At 41.2% G+C, this 17,563-nt stretch overlaps 1 protein-coding gene across 1 annotated transcript in view; it reads right to left on the bottom strand.

Annotated features, from left to right (window-relative positions):
* Positions 1 to 17,563, bottom strand: part of LOC125240221 (tau-tubulin kinase homolog Asator) — a gene marked incomplete at its 3' end in the record, with an annotated part of 105,764 nt that overhangs the window by 44,836 nt on the left and 43,365 nt on the right. Inside the window, exons 2-9 of the mRNA XM_048148045.1 lie at positions 17,173 to 17,364; positions 9,928 to 10,072; positions 8,599 to 8,660; positions 6,865 to 7,003; positions 6,286 to 6,436; positions 5,940 to 6,081; positions 4,412 to 4,484; positions 2,688 to 2,817 (exon numbers count right to left, since the gene is read on the bottom strand). Of these exons, the coding sequence (XP_048004002.1) occupies positions 2,688 to 2,817; positions 4,412 to 4,484; positions 5,940 to 6,081; positions 6,286 to 6,436; positions 6,865 to 7,003; positions 8,599 to 8,660; positions 9,928 to 10,072; positions 17,173 to 17,231 (901 nt within the window). The remainder of the gene's footprint in view (positions 1 to 2,687; positions 2,818 to 4,411; positions 4,485 to 5,939; positions 6,082 to 6,285; positions 6,437 to 6,864; positions 7,004 to 8,598; positions 8,661 to 9,927; positions 10,073 to 17,172; positions 17,365 to 17,563) is intronic.

Raw genomic sequence — 17,563 nt, 5'->3', positions numbered from 1 at the left:
TGACTGACTTGAAGAAATCGACTGATACCTCCGTCCAGTGTAGTAGCAATCGACAGCGCTCGTACTTTTCATCTTCTAGGCTAGTTTTACCGAGCGATCAGTATCCTCAAATGCCCTCACTAAAAAGAGTTCAGAGTTGAGGAGTCTCGCTTGCAACCGCGCTCGCTTGACGCGAAATAGTCTGATCGAAAATACCAATATTGTAACAAATAGCCCTTGGGCGCGTGAGTGATGGCCTTTTTCTGTCTTTGATATGGACGTAGGACGTTGGACTTTAAATAGTCATATCAAAGCTAATATTGATTTTGATAATTTTTACGAAGGGTTGACAAAAGCAGTATCAATTACGTTACTCTGCTACAGTACAGATAGTTACACTACTTTTACAGTTAATTTCCACACTTTGTGTCTGAAATTGGGTTTATAACCTGATAAAATAACGTGTCTGTTAATAATAATAGTGTATCTAAAGTTTTTGTATCTTGTTCAAGTCAGCCTCGCCTACATCCTTTTTTTGGTTTTGATCTGCAATGTATAATAATGTCATTTCTCTAACTATTCGCTGACTAAAGCTAAACGTCATCACGAAAATCTCTTTAGGCGTTTCTGGCACCGAGATATTCGCGGATCGAAGGCGTTTTCGACTGATACATCTGTCAAATCGGTTCAACAACTGATTCACTTATTCTTCTATGCTATGCCAATAGGGCTACCAAAGGCTTGCGCGCCAGCTGACTCGCCACCAGGAGATAATAAACAGGTCTCTATAAAGACCTCGGATATACAAACGGCACAAATAATATAAAAATTTTACCTTCCAATAAAATTATTATTATTTTGCCTGGTATATCCGAGGTCTGAGTGATGCCTTCCTGGTAGGCTTAATATACCGTCGGCACTTCTCCTCAACATTGTGGGTGGCTGGTGGCGGGTCGGGGCGCGAGGAGCCTTATGTTGCAGGTGGGGAAAACGGGACTACCAACATCGCGGCGGTGTGACGCCGGAGCGACTTACAACGAACGATGGCGCCATCTATCGGTCCGATGCGACGTCTACGACGTACTCTCTCTATAAAGACCTCGGATATACCAGGCAAAATAATAATAATTTTATTGGAAGGTAAAATTTTTATATTTATTGTAAAGAGGTAGGAAATAAAACGTAACAAAGTCGGTTAATAAATCTGATAAATTATTGTAATTAATTTCAACGCATTTTTTCCAAGCTATAGAAACTCAAACGTTAATATCGATCGTTCATAACGATAAGTTGTTATCTCAACATTACGAGTCATAGACAATCTAGACTTCGTAATGTCAGGAGTTTTTGGTGTCATCCGTTCGTAATTACAATTACCGATGAAAATATTTTTAGAAATAATATTTTTCAGTGGTTTTTTGATTGATTTCAATACTTTGTGAGTTTATTTAAGTGTATAATGACATTTTCAGTGTTGGTTAATGTGCAATTCCAGAGAAAAGTGAGATAATGTTTTCCAGCAGTGTTTGTTTACATGATTGGACAAGTATGGTTGAACTGGGTATAGGTACGTAGCCGAATGGCACAAACGCTCACGAAACGAGACTATCGCTTTTGCGTATTGGCGCGACAGAGCCAGACTACCTTTCGATCGGCGTCTGGCGTCGCAGAAATGCCATTCGGCTAGCAGGCCTAGTGTCGAGTAGTGGTACTGATAATTAACGCTATTTGACGCGTGTTTGACGCTAGATGTCACTACAAATAACTCGCTTTTACTGATGTATGGAGTTACAACTCTTTCCTTACTTATTCCTCTATGCTCTGGACAGTGCCAGCAGGGGACTGACCTCTGAACCCGGCGGCTGCTCTGGGCGGCCGCACCTGGCCGTTGCTGGTGGTGTACTGTGTCCAGCATGTACAGTGCAGGTCTATGCTGGAGTAGTGCTGGACAGTGCCAGCAGGGGACTGACCTCTGAACCCGGCGGCTGCTCTGGGCGGGCGCACCTGGCCGTTGCTGGTGGTGTACTGTGTCCAGCATGTACAGTGCAGGTCTATGCTGGAGTAGTGCTGGACAGTGCCAGCAGGGGACTGACCTCTGAACCCGGCGGCTGCTCTGGGCGGCCGCACCTGGCCGTTGCTGGTGGTGTACTGTGTCCAGCATGTACAGTGCAGGTCTATGCTGGAGTAGTGCTGGACAGTGCCAGCAGGGGACTGACCTCTGAACCCGGCGGCTGCTCTGGGCGGCCGCACCTGGCCGTTGCTGGTGGTGTACTGTGTCCAGCATGTACAGTGCAGGTCTATGCTGGAGTAGTGCTGGACAGTGCCAGCAGGGGACTGACCTCTGAACCCGGCGGCTGCTCTGGGCGGCCGCACCTGGCCGTTGCTGGTGGTGTACTGTGTCCAGCATGTACAGTGCAGGTCTATGCTGGAGTAGTGCTGGACAGTGCCAGCAGGGGACTGACCTCTGAACCCGGCGGCTGCTCTGGGCGGCCGCACCTGGCCGTTGCTGGTGGTGTACTGTGTCCAGCATGTACAGTGCAGGTCTATGCTGGAGTAGTGCTGGACAGTGCCAGCAGGGGACTGACCTCTGAACCCGGCGGCTGCTCTGGGCGGCCGCACCTGGCCGTTGCTGGTGGTGTACTGTGTCCAGCATGTACAGTGCAGGTCTATGCTGGAGTAGTGCTGGACAGTGCCAGCAGGGGACTGACCTCTGAACCCGGCGGCTGCTCTGGGCGGCCGCACCTGGCCGTTGCTGGTGGTGTACTGGCGCGCGAGCCCGAAGTCCAGCATGTACACCTTGCGGCAGTTGGACGGGTGCCGGCCTATGCTGAAGTTGCTCTGGAAACAAAAAAAGATTTTTAAATAATACTTTACATTACATCGTCCTTAAACGTCCAAGTTGTACGCGAAAAATGTTGTAAAGCTATTAGGTGTCTTTTTTCTCATCTTAAGTAATTTCAAGCTCACTTATCAATACTAATCTTATACTTTTAAACGAGCAATTCTTGTATATTTATTTATTTATTTATTTATATATATATTTATTTACACTGACGATCTCGGAAACCGCTTTAACGATTTCGCAGAAATTTGTTATGTGGGGGTTTTTGGGGTGAAAAATCGGTCTAACTTATCCTTAGGTCCCGGAAAACGCGAATTTTCGAGTTTTCATGCGTTTTTCTTCGCGCGCCATCTCGTGTGCAGTAGTTGTACTGTTAAGACAGAATTCTTTCGGTTGATGTAAGTACTATTTATTGCAAACACTAGATGGCGACACAGGTCAAGGCTAAAACGAATAGAAAAATACACTATTTGAGTTTTTGTGGCGAAATGCGCGCCATCTCGTGTGGAGTAGTTGTGTTGTTAAGGCTGAGAATTCTTTCGCTCGATGTAGGTACTATTCATTTTTGAACTAGATGGCGACACATGTCAAGGATACGAAACAGAACCGAGCGAAGCTCGGTTGCCCAGATATTATTATAAATGGGAAAGTGTGTGTGTCTGTTTGTTTGTCCTTCACGGCAACACGAAGCGACGAATTGTCGTGATTTTTAAGTGGAGATAGTTGAAGGGATGGAGAGTGACATAGGCTACTTTTTGTCTCTTTCTAACGCGAGCGAAGCCGCGGGAAAAAGCTAGTTTCACATACTTTTATTTATATTTTAGTGTGAGACATATCTATTTATGCAAAAAAAAAACTCTTTATTTTGATTCGTCTAAACGAAAGTGTACGCAAAGGTGAAACGACCTAATGACAAAATGCATTTTTTTTAATACCACGTCGGTGGCAAACAGGTATACGGCCCGCCTGATGGAAAGCGGTCACCGCAACCTATGGATGCCCGCAACTCAAGGGGTGTCACGTGCGCGTTGCCGACCCATTAGAAACTTGTACACTCCTTTTTTGAAGGACCCCATACTGTAGTTCATCGGGAATACCTCGGCAGGGAGCTCATTCCACAGCCGGAGCGTTCGTGGGAGGAAATTCCTCTGAAACCGTACGGTACGCGACCATTTAGGTTGTAAGGTGTGTGGATGAGCGCCCTGTCTATTTTTCGCAGATACATTATTTACTATCGACATGCAGTATTATGATAATATTATCATACATTTTCAATTCAATATTTTTATCTTGCACCAGATAGAAAATGCCTCAAGGCGTTAAGTCCGCCATTTGTACTCTTTTTTATAAATTTGTGAAATAAAGTTTAAATCCATACTAATATTATAAATGGGAAAGTGTGTGTGTCTGTTTGTTTGTCCGTCTTTCACGGCCAAACGGAGCGACAAATTGACGAGATTTTTTAAGTGGAGATAGTTGAAGGGATGGAGAGTGACATAGACTACTTTTTGTCTCTTTCTAACGCGTGCGAAGCCGCGGGCAAAAGCTAGTTATCAAATAAAGGGTGCTCCTTAGTGTGTATTGACTTACTGGTTTAATATCCCTATGTAGAAATCCGACTGAGTGTATGGAATCTATCGCCTTGAGTATTTGCAGGCCCAACCTGGAAAAACGTAATTTTGATTAATTTCTGTACATGAGTGAATCAACTTGTGTCAACTTTTGTGTTAATATAGTTTATGGCCTGTTTATAACTGCTATTTTTGGTACATGAATAAATGTTTTTTTTTTTTTACTTTTTCTTGCCTGTATTGCCATGGTTACGGTCCCCTGAGTCACGCTGGTTTTATACAAAATTATGCTACTTAAACTATGAGAACATGCATTTTTCTAGTGTTATCAAGCCTTTTCCTTAATTTGCCACCTACAAACATGGACTACATGCATGCTTGCATAATTTCAGTAGCATAATTTTGCATAAAACAAGCGTGACTCAGGGGACAATAACCATGGCAATAACAGGCAAGAAAAAGTTGATTCACCCACATATGTATTTATTAATTTTGACTCAGTGGGTGCCACAACTTCGCCGGAAGTCTAATTTAGAGGGGACGACCTGCGGGCGTAGCACACCAGTGCGATAAACTTTATCGTATCGGTGCGCCACTGTCGCACTTACATATAGTGCGGAAAGGACGGCCTGTGGCCCGTTTCTCGAAAGGTACAAGCCTTGTATTACAAATGTGTTTCCATGACAACCCATACGATTTGACAGTTCGCGCACTTGTAATACAAGGCTTGTACCTTTCGAGAAACGGGCCCTGACGTTTAATTGTTTATTAATCTCGCGACCTTAACTCTGCTGTTTCTGCCTTGTAGTAGCATCACTACGTAGTCACTGTATCCTAGTAGATACCAGGGCACCATACTCACCTGAGTGTGGTGGACAATGAGAAAGCGCCGCTCGGTTGAGCAAGTTTCTGCCTGCAGTAGCGTCACTACGTAGTCAACGTATCCTAGCAGAGGTACCAAGGCACCATACTCACCTGAGTGTGGTGGACAATGAGAAAGCGCCGCTCGGTTGAGCAAGTTTGTGCCTGCAGTAGCGTCACTATGTAGTCAACGTATCCTAGCAGTGTTACCAGGGCACCATACTCACCTGAGTGTGGTGGACAATGAGAAGCCGCCTCTCGGTTGAGCAAGTTTGTGCCTGCAGTAGCGTCACTATGTAGTCAACGTATCCTAGCAGTGTTACCAGGGCACCATACTCACCTGAGTGTGGTGGACAATGAGAAGCCGCCTCTCGGTTGAGCAAGTTTGTGCCTGCAGTAGCGTCACTATGTAGTCAACGTATCCTAGCAGTGTTACCAGGGCACCATACTCACCTGAGTGTGGTGGACAATGAGAAGCCGCCTCTCGGTTGAGCAAGTTTGTGCCTGCAGTAGCGTCACTACGTAGTCAACTGTATCCTAGCAGAGATACCAGGGCACCATACTCACCTGAGTGTGGTGGACAATGAGAAGCCGCCTCTCGGTTGAGCAAGTTTCTGCCTGCATTAGCGTCACTACGTAGTCAATGTATCCTAGCAGAGGTACCAGGACCAGGGCACCATACTCACCTGAGAGTGGTGGACAATGAGAAAGCGCCCCTCGGCTGAGCCCTCCGTAGTTCAGCCAAGTTCCTGCCCTGCAGTTGCATGACTACGTAGTTGAACCGCGCGTTCCGACCGCAGCCTATGAAGCGGCACACGTGCTCTTTTCCTGAAAGTACGAAGATTACATGAGAATTTGCAATAGATTAGACAAGTGGGGAAAATTGGTTTGGATAAACAGCTATAATTTGAAAAATGCTCATACATAACATAAACGTCTGTATTCGAAAAACTGCGGGTCACAACTAGATGCGATTACCTGATCTTTAGTCATGAGAAGCCAACCCTAACTTCTAGTTCCTCAGATCCTCACCTTGCAATTTCTTCAGTACAGCCACCTCCATCTTCAGCACCTGTTTGGGCTGCCTTGCGGACTCCACCTTCAGAGCCACCTGTTCCTGGGTCACCAGGTCCAAACCCTCGTAAATCTCGCCGAAACCACCGCCACCGATCTTCTTTACCACCTGGAAGATGAGGAGTTGATGTTTATTATGTGGGATTAGCCATTTTTAACCTCCGACGCAAAAACGACGGGGTGTTATAAGTTTGACGTGCCTGTCTGTCTGTCTGTATGTGATGTGTGTGAACCGATTTAGATTAAGTTTTTTTTTTGTTTGACAGCTAAATTAGTCGGGAGTGTTCTTAGCCATGTTTCATGAAAATCGGTCCACAATGTCGGGTTTTTTTTTTTAATTTTAATTTCGTGGCTATGCTTGTAACTAATTGCCGAAACTTATCAGTGGGACTGCTGTTTTCCAGTGATCAGTGTCAATTTTAGCACAAATCAAAGGAGTTTACAAACTGGCACGTTCGCCAAGCGTGGGGATGCCGTGTTTCTGTCAGTGATGTGTCCTGGTTGCCACGTGTTAATGTGGGACACTGTGGGGCATACCTTCCATCTCTCCTTGACCACGTGTCCCGGCTGCAGTAGGTCCTCACTGGCCATGGTGATGTGGTGCGCCTTCCGCGAGGTGTCACACCGGGAGATGGAGCGCTCGCGGTTGCCACCGAAGTTTGGTAGAGTCCGGGACCTGAAATAGGTTAGACTTATATTGACCGGGATATAGACCGTGATTACCTTTCTGATTTTTCTCGAGCTCCCGATATTTCGACGCAGTTGCATGCATCATGATCACGGAAAACTGACGAAGGCATATGTTAAAGTTGCATAGACAGCGCGCGAACTACCCTCCTTCGCGCGCGTCGGCTGCGTTCACTTCTATTTCTAATGAAAATAACCGTGAATCATTCAAAACTCTGAAATAGGTTATGTTAGCATCTCTTATAGGCGGCGTATCGTAAAATCCGACCCGTCACGAGATTAGGCATATCGTGAGACTTGAAAATCATTTTCCTTTCTCATCCATACTATTATATTATAAATGGGAAAGTGTGTGTGTGTCTGTTTGTTTGTCCGTCTTTCACGGCAAAACGGAGCGACGAATAGTTGAAGGGATGGAGAGTGACATAGGCTACTTTTTGTCTCTTTCTAACGCGAGCGAAGCCGCGGGTAAAAGCTTGTAGATTATGTTAGCATCTTTTATAGGCGGCGTATCGTAATATCCGACCCGTCACGAGATTAGGCATATCGTGAGACTTGAAAATCATTTTCCTTTCTCATATTTTACATGTCGACATCCTTGGGGAGAGTCACGCCCAGAGAAGTCAAAAATTCGTTGGTATGATAACATTAAAATTAAAACAGCTGGTGGATAGAACAGCACACATTTAAAAAGGCCACGAAGTGTAGCTGAATATCCGAGTTCGTACAGTCAAGTGCAAAAATACGTATCGATTTTAGCCGCTCAAAAATATGTACCGAGACCTTATTCCGCCGACATAAAGTGTTATGGGACATATTTTAGATAAATTGTACGCACCCATATTTTTACACTTGACTGTATCGCCACCAGTGAACTTAATCGCTTTTCCTTTGATTTGATGTATGCAGTGGTAGGCAAACTACAGTGCTGGCCATATCACACACTATTTTGAAGAACCGGTGGAGTGGAGGGCTGGAAAACAACCTTTCGCGGACAGGATTTGCCCACCACCGATGTTCTATTATTTAATCCAGTACTTTAATTGTTTGAATAAAGAATATATACAAGAGTGCAAAGTTGTATTTTAACGCCGAGTGTAAAATTGAAAACGAGCAGGCGAAAGGATTCTATAGTTGAACCACGAGCGAAGCGAGTGGTTCGAGAATAGAATCCTGAGCTTGCGAGTTTTTCAATACACGAGAAGTAAAATACATTTGCACTCGTGTGTAACACAAAACTTTTCCCCTCACTATAGCGAGGAAAGTACAACGCAAAAAACGCGTTTATCACTGCTTCCAGTAGTTCCACAGGTGGTAAAACATCTTCATCGCTAGATTAACCCACTTTTATCAATTTTAAAACAGAAAATTTGCCTCTATTCAAGGTCAAATTACTTTATCCACTAGTGGATAAAATGAGTCTCATTTTATCCACTAGTGGATAAAATGAGTCTCATTTTATCCACTAGTCGATAAAATGAGTTTTTACACGCTGGCATTAAAGGACAAAACACGTGTTTCCGAGCTAGTGAGGGGAAAATTGTATTAATATTGTCAATAAACTATTTTTTTTAGTACACATACCTTAATAGTGGATTGGCTTGCACCCGCGGAGCGAGGGCGGCTTCAAATCGCCTCTCTTCACGCTGCAACAAACACAGCTCTCAAAACAAATGTCAGTGGACTATATTTCACAGCCTGTGGCATATTATGTAAGAATTTACCAAGCAAGGATAAAATAATGTATGAGGGTGAATCAACTTTTTCTTGCCTGCGGTTATTGCCATGGTTACGGTCCCCTGAGTAACGCCGGTTTTATGCAAAATTATGCAAGCAAGCATGGTCCATGTTTGTAGGTGGAAAATTAAGGAAAGGGCTTGTTAACACGAGAAAAATGCATGCTTGCATAGTTTAAGTAGCATAATTTTGCATAAAACCAGCGTGATTCAGGGGACCGTAACCATGGCAATAACAGACAAGAAAAAGTTGATTCACCCATGAGAATGTTTGAGAAGAAAATGCTATGCCATAACTATACACCGTGTTTTTTTTTTGTTTTCCGTTAAATTCCACACGACATTAGGTTCATTAACAGGAACCACCTGTATATTACTTTTAGTAAAATCGCAAAAAAAAAATCGTCGTTTTCATACATAATAAATGAATTTATTTGTGTGAGAGACCCTTAAGAATTACATTCGTGTCAAGTGATTGACGGCACATGTCAGTTAACAAATAACATTATGAATTGGTAAGGGCTGTTACACACGTATTCAGTAATTTTTATTTTTTTTACTCGATAACCGTAAAAGTTAAGACGCTAGTTTCTTAGGGAAATTAATTGTATTTGATCTAAAGAACCTTCCCTTAAAGTTAACGGAAGTCAATAAAAACAGGGTGTAGTACATAAAAGCTAAGTTTGTGAGGTATAAGTACTCTTGGGTCGACGCGTTCGTTTTTCGTCACTTTTCTAAGATAAAGATGACCAACGAAATTGACCGTAGTTGAGAAAGACCATAGACAATCGTGACGAATAAAGAATGGCTGACGGAAGCAGAATAGGACAAATTTAGGAACGTGACGAAAAACGGACGAGACGACCCAAGATACCAGCTCCCGAACGAATGAATTTGTTTTCAATAAATTAAATAACCTAAACACAAAATTAAAAATTTGAAAAATCCCCCAACCGCGATATAGAAGACCGATTTTCATGAAATATGGCTGAGAAGTGAGAACACTCCCGACTAACTCAGCTTTCAGATAAAAAAATTAAATCTAAATCGGTTCATCCGTTAGGGAGCTACGATGCCACAGACAGACAGACGGACACGTGAAACTTATAACGCCCCGTCGTTTTTGCGTCGGGGGTTAAGAAAAACGAGGAAGGGTTGATATGATGATGGTATATACCTGGGGCACATTGCGCTGCGGCCTTGCTTCTGATCCGGAGCCCTGGGAGTTGGTGTCGGCTGATGATGATGATGACTCGGACCTGTTCGACTGGTGAGGTGGCTGCTTGAACGAGGAGTCCCGCTCACAGGTAGGTTCTTTCTCCCTGTAACAACAGAAAAAAAAATCAATAAGATTTTTGGTAAAAATACTTTTTAACCCCCGACGCAAAAACGAAGGGGTGTTACAAGTTTGACGTGTCTGTCTGTCTGTTTTTCTGTCTGTCTGTGTGTGTGTGTCTGTCTGTGGCATCGTAGCTCCCGAACGGATGAACCGATTTAGTTTGTTTTGTTTGAAAGCTGAGTTAGTCGGGAGTGTTCTTTGCCATGTTTCATGAAAATCGGTTCTAGTGTCGCGGTCGATGGTCTTTTCAAAATTTTAATTCCAATTTTTTGGTTAGGTTAGTTTAGGTATGTAATAGACTTACATAGCTGCAGTAAAACGTGTCCCACTGTTGGGCCCACGCCAGATCTAATAAGCTAAGTATGAAGCCTTTGCATATCTCTCGCGGATTTCCACTTTCGCTGCCAAATTACTTCAGTGATTTTAGAGTTGATATTATGCACTTTTTAGTAACTTGATTATTTAACTAAAAAACCTGAACATAATGGTTTTTCGTTTTTAATGATAATATATCTAAGAAATGAGCAGACCACGAATCACCTGGGGCCCATTTCACGAAGCTACAAGTTAAGTCAATGTCTAATATAACAAGTTGGAAAGAGACCCGCTAGTAACTTGTAACTTTCAGTTTTGAGAAATGGACCCCTGATCGTAAGCGACCACCTTTGCCCATGGACAGCTACAGAGAGATTGAAAGTGTGTTTCCAGCTTTCAAGATGAGATTAAGGGCCGGTTGTATCATCTGTCACCGTTAAAGCACAGTATAATAAAGAGTACTAACTATCGTACAGTACGGCCACTCCCGTTCCCCGCTGAAAGTTCCACCCACCCCTCGTTACCTCAAAATACCGCCTGTCAAAAACGCGAACAGTCGACCTGTCATATTTCACTCATACAAGCATAGTACGCGTTCACCTACACGAGCTTAGACTGTGTGCTGGGAACGCGCCTCTTTCATATATTTGATCGCCAGGATATCGTCACTACTTTTAAAAAATCTCGTATCTCACGCTGTTCTTCAAAGTTAAAACGCAGTAAGTCTATATGCATTCCATACATACTTACTACAATTTTCTTTTCATTGACAGACGAAGATACAAGTTTTTTTAAAAGTAGTGACGATATATCGGTGTGGTTAAACCGTTCGATAAATATTGATGTATAAGAGGTTCCATAGACATCTGCTGCGTGACGATGATGTGTCTGTCAAATGTGGTTGATGCAACTGGCCCTAAGTATGTTTTCTCCCTCTCTCAATGCTTTTAGATACAAATACGAACCCAGTGGGCCTAAATACTAAAGTTTGTAGTCTACAAGTTTTACAACTCGTCTATCTGTTCTACACCGTGGTTTTTTTGTTTTCCGTTAAATTCGACACGTAGCTAGGTTCATTATCAGGAACCACCCTGTATATCACTTTAAGTTAAATACGCAAAAAAAAATTTTTCATCATTTTCATACATAATAAATGAATTTATTAGTGTGAAAAACAAAACGGATTTAGGTAGTAGGTAGGTTTATGTTTTTGCCAGTTGTATTTTCCCTGCCACCAAAAAAGGTCTAAAACTACGTAGTTTCGTAATTAAATCAACGACAACGCATATCTGAATGAGTCAGCACAGTTCTACTAAAACAGTTAGTCAGTTACGTGTAGCTAAATGTTAAACATTATACGGGTTCCCTTGTGAATTAGATACCTAATTATACATATGTATACAACCTGTTTTTATTGAATTCCGTTACACACAGTCAATTGAAACAGGCCTCGGATTATTTTTCGCATGGTAAGATGAAAGAAAACTATGGAGTCGATATTAAAACTAAACTTTAATTCATATTCATACTCATACTCACTAATTTTCTTAGTCCCGTAATACTTTTGTCCCTTGTGCAGGTTGACAGATCGAAAATGTTAATCGAAAATTAATCTTACTGAATGTAATTAAAATTATTTATGTGGTGTGATTTGGAAAGCCTTTTGCTTGGTAAAGGGTTACATTTACCCTGTAACTATATCAAATTAGTTACTATTTTGTTTGGTTCAGACTACTTTGTTGCGGTAAACGTAATGCTAAGTACTAGCTGATTTATCAAAAATCATTTGCATGTCAATGTCATGTCAATCATTCACGACGCGATGTGTCACTTAATTATTATTTATTGCGATCGGTGCGTGCAATAATTACGTAAACAATTATGTCTGATCCGCAAGTTTCTGCAATTTTATACTGGATAGAACCTTACAAAGTTCTAAAATACGATCATGAGAAATGTGTTACTAGTACTTAGCATTACGTTTACCGCAACAAAGTAGTCTGAACCAAACAAAATAGTAACTAATTTGATATAGTTACAGGGTAAATGTAACCCTTTACCAAGCAAAAGGCTTTCCAAATCACACCACATAAATAATTTTAATTACATTCAGTAAGATTAATTTTCGATTAACATTTTCGATCTGTCAACCTGCACAAGGGACAAAAGTATTACGGGACTAAGAAAATTAGTGAGTATGAGTATGAATATGAATTAAAGTTTAGTTTTAATATCGACTCCATAGTTTTCTTTCATCTTACCATGCGAAAAATAATCCGAGGCCTGAATTATATATACATATTATCAACATACCAATTACGCACACTTAGTATCAGATAACTGACTAACCTTTTAATACGCTTGACTAACTCCTATAACATTTATCTAACATCCATACCAAAGAGAATCGAGTATTATAGAGAGTTACTGTCAAAGTAAAATGTGCAAACACAGTGCACAGACTGCCATCTCTCAACACAAGCTTAAAACGTTTGAACCTCAGTTTGATATGTGTTAAAATGTCAAATATTAATATTAGCGCCATCTAGCCGAGCGTTCCCCAAAGGTGTAACGACATCTAGGCCACCGTACCTTTTTCTCTAGGGCTTTGAGGTACGTTTTTTTTCTTAGACTTTATCCGTCTATACGGAGTTACATATGTCTTTGAACCATAATAATATTATAAATGGGAAAGTGTGTCTGTTTGTCCGTTTTTCACGGCAAAACGGAGCGACGAATTGACGTGATTTTTTGAGTGGATGAAGAGGTGAAAATATTGGACAGTGACATAAGGCTACTTAACACCCGACGCAAAAAGGATGGGGTGTTATAAGTTTAACGTATCTGTATGTCTGTCTGTCTGTGTGTGTGTGTGTGTGTCTGTCTGTGGCATCGTAGCTCCCGATCCCGAACGGATGAACCGGTTTAGATTTAGCTTTTTTTTGTTTGAAACCTGAGTTAGTCGGGAGTGTTCTCAGTCATGCTTCATGAAAATCGATCTACTATGTCGGGGTAATTTTGTGGTTATTATCTCTTTCTAACCCCCAACTTCTCTAAAATGGGGGGTGGAAGTTTGTATGGAGTATTCCGCATCGAATTTAACGCGAGCGAGGCCGCGGGCAAAAGCTAGTAATAAATATTAGTAATCACAAATTCATACGTTCTTTGGGAATGTATAAGCAAAGACATATGTAACTCCGTATAGACGGATAAGGTCTAAGAAAAAAACGTACCTCAAAGCCATAGAGAAAAAGGTACGGTGGCCAAGATTGTGTTACACCTTCGGGGAACCACCAAGAACCACCAAGCTAAGAATATGGGCCAAATTATCAAAACTGAGGTTCAAAAGTTTTAAGCTTGTGTTGAGAGATGGCAGTCTGTGCACTGTGATTACACATATTACGTACACAGTAACTCTCTATAATACTCGATCCTCTTTGGTATAAGTAATATATGTCTCTTATCTCCTAACATTTTGCCCTTTTTATCAATATTGTGATAATAAATCAATTATTGACATAATGAAATGTTTGTTTACATTAAAACAAAATACAAGCCAAATTTTTCTTTGTATATAAATAAATAGCTACAATGAGAAAATCTTACTGAGAAATTAATCTGAGAAGAGCTGGTAGCCTAGCGGTAAGGGTGTGTGACTTTCGCTCCGGAAGTCAGGGGTTCGAACCCTGGCTCACACCAATAATATAGTATTGTGGTGGAGACCGGTCTGACCTAGCGTGCAGTGGCCCTGCCTGCTACGCCGCGGTTCCAGGTTCGAATCCCGGTAAGGGCATTTATTTGTGTGATCAGCACAGATATTTGTTCCTGAGTCATGGATGTTTTCTATGTATATTAGTATTAGTATATTATATATATTGTAGTCTGAGTACCTGCAACACAAGCCTTCTTGAGCTTACCGTGGGTTCCGACAATCTATGTGAGAATGTCCTATAATATTTATTTATTTAATCTTGTTGATGAACTGAGATGCTTTATCCATTCTAATAAGAATCTTTTTGGCAAAGTAACTGTCTCAATCAGATTAAATTTGTCTCCATTGCTAATTCAATCAGGATACGAGAATAACTTGATGTGACCTTTAACAGATTATTCCTCTGGCATTTACCAAGAAAAACCCAATGTACCTACTCTGAAACCTTCTTTTGACCTTTTAAGTACCTAGAAGTGCTAGTACCTACAATAAAACACCTTTTAAATAAAAATGCTTAGATCTTTCTAATCTATGGTTAGAGAAAAACATCGAACTTTTTTTTTAACTTATTTCGTAAGTCTTAATAAAGAAAGTAATTATTGATTTAATGAAAAACTGACGTTTTGCAAAGTTTTAACTCAAAATATAAATTAAATAAAGCGTATAAATATAGTAACAATAATAGTAGCAACCGCATATATTAATCTATTCAGAAATATAATAATTTATAGTAATTAAAAACTAAAATTATCGGCAAAGAAAAGTGGGACAGAAACAGTTAGCCGGCTGATTTAAACTGCGCTTTATTGTTCGAAACGCCGCATCGTTACGTCATCTTTGCCGCGGTCGGATTATAGTCGAGCGGGATAGCTATGAAATCTCCTAGCCCACCCACAAATCGATTTTGAAGGAATATGAACTATATTAATTTAAATATGATTACAAATACACAGTTTTCAATACTTACAGTATGAGTAAAACCAGTTTTCGAGGTTGCTAAGTGTATAAATAAGTTGAAAACTCACCCAGAAAAAGTGCAACTAGGTTCTCGTTAGACGAGAATAAAATTAGAATCCCTGAAAAAACACTGAAAAGCCACTGAACAAGCTAAACTACAGCACTAAAACAAGCGCAGTGCTACCGCTAATGATGTCGCATAGCGTTTATAACGTTCCGTGACATTTAGCGCGGCATATTTGCAATTTCCCCGACTTTTCCTAGGCACGGGCTAGCCATCGATCGCGATGCCATGACAGTTCTGTCCCGAGTGAATAGAGCCGCGTTCGCTCAGCTGACGGCGACTTTTTTTTAATTTTTGCCGCATTGAAGTTAGCCGTGGGCCGCAGCAATAAGGTCGACGAACTCCTTGGTATAAATTAGGGTTCCTTTTGACATTACGAGTACGCGGTTACATTAAGGGTTATTTATGTTTGGGAATTTAAATGAGGGAAAATCGTAATCGTTACTTTTATCTGCCCTTTAGCTTTCGTGATCAAATGTTTATCGTTTTAGTGATTTTCAGGCGAATGAATACGTAGGTAGCAAAGCGACTTTGTGCGACATAGCTTGCGGTTCAGAATACAAATTTTCGTATTGTAATGTAGGCAGGGATCCTTGCTTTGCATATAATTAATAGTCGTAAAATTAAAAAAAACTAACTTTATTTTCTGTTTTTCCATTTACGATCATGATTGTTGACAAATAAGTATTGATTGTGTTTTGTTTCACGTACATTTCAAGTTGCAACATCCACAGGCTAAGGTAACCGCTTACCAAAAATTCGTGTATTACCTATAAAATGAGTTACTACTTTTATATTGCCTAAATAGCTCTTATCTGCCTAGGTCATTGACTTCCACAGTGCACCAGCAATAATTATAAAGGTCGCATACTGCTGAGAGTGCTGAGTGCTGAGCAAGGTTAATATGGGAATTTAGGGGTATTTGGAGATCCTGTAGTATTCCTATAGTTTATGTTTAGCGATAAACATTATTCAAACTGGTTTAGTCGAAAAATGGTTTAAAATAGAAACGGACGTAACTTCTGCATGCCACACAAAACGTATAGTGATTCAATGCTCTTTGTGCCATATTATTCCATACATCACATTTTAGTTACTGGTATTTTGTTGCATCCCAATGAATCAAAGTTTAAATTTAAAATCGACTTTGAGCCGTCCGCAATTTAAAGGGTTAATAACAAACTTACTTTTCATAGAAAGTAGCGACATCTGTTGGCGAGTAGAGCTTTTTTAATTTTGTAATTTCAAGCAGTTGTAAAAATAAACATGTAAACAAATTCGTTTTACACAATGAAATCCGTTTCCGATTTATTTTTATGCTCGTATCAAAACAACTTTAGAGAACGAGAGTTACGGAATTGTACCGTAACTACGATGGCTACGATTCCACAGACAGACAGACACTTCAAACTTATAACACCCCGTCGTTTTTGCGTTGGGGGTTATAAAAGGGGCGCCACTGCCTATGCAATTCGTTTAGCACGTCAGATTTCACTTTTTAACGAGACCAGCACGGGAAGTATGGTCGCGCGATAGACGATAAAATATCAGGCCGTCCCTATCGCACTTACAAATAGTGCGATAGGGACGGCCTGCTATTTTATTGTCTATCGCGCGACCATGCTTCCCGTGCAGTTAAGTGTCAATGCTATGACAATAACCTAACCACAAAATCAAAATTTTGAAAAAGCCCCCGACCGCGACATAGTAGACCGATTTTCATGAAACATGGCTAAGAACACTCCCGACTAACACAGCTTTCAGACAAAAAAAAAAACTAAATCTAAACCGGTTCATCCGTTCGGGAGCTACTATGCCACAGACAGACACACACACAGACAGACAAACAGACAGACAGACTGACAGACAGACACGCCAAACTTGTAGCAATAGTTCAATTTCTACTCTTTTTTTGGCAAGCTGCATCTGTATTAACATTAACTGCCAACCGATTTGTCAATATAGGACGCAACGAGCAGACCAACATCCTGTAAGCGATCACAGTCGCCCATGGACACCTGTTTAAAACTCTTACCAAGGTATAATAGAAGGAGCCCAGTCCAACTGGACCCGCCGAGGCGCGACTAGCGACATCTTCCGTCCCTCTTCAGCCACCGTCGCTGTCTCGCTCGCACGCGCACACAACTTCACATAACATACACCCGTGCCATTTACTTTTAAACGATCACACGCGTTTGGATTCTAGTTGGTTTCTGCCTGTTTGTACCTGAAACAATAAAAATCGTGATTAATATAGTTTGTCAAGCAGTTTACGTCAGTTAAAAAAAGCGGGAAGTTTAAAAAACGTAGGCGTGAATGTTCATCGTCCCATGGAAGACTTGAAAATCGCGCCTTTTTCCAGTTATTAACTTAATCAAAATCTAGAACATTCCTTTGCTAATCCGCAAATAAATAACATGTTAATA

The sequence above is a fragment of the Leguminivora glycinivorella genome, chromosome 27, assembly GCF_023078275.1.
Source record: "Leguminivora glycinivorella isolate SPB_JAAS2020 chromosome 27, LegGlyc_1.1, whole genome shotgun sequence".
In the NCBI taxonomy this organism is placed as follows: domain Eukaryota; kingdom Metazoa; phylum Arthropoda; class Insecta; order Lepidoptera; family Tortricidae; genus Leguminivora; species Leguminivora glycinivorella.
Note: the sequence above shows the minus strand (reverse complement) of the source record. Positions and strands in the feature narration are given on the sequence as shown.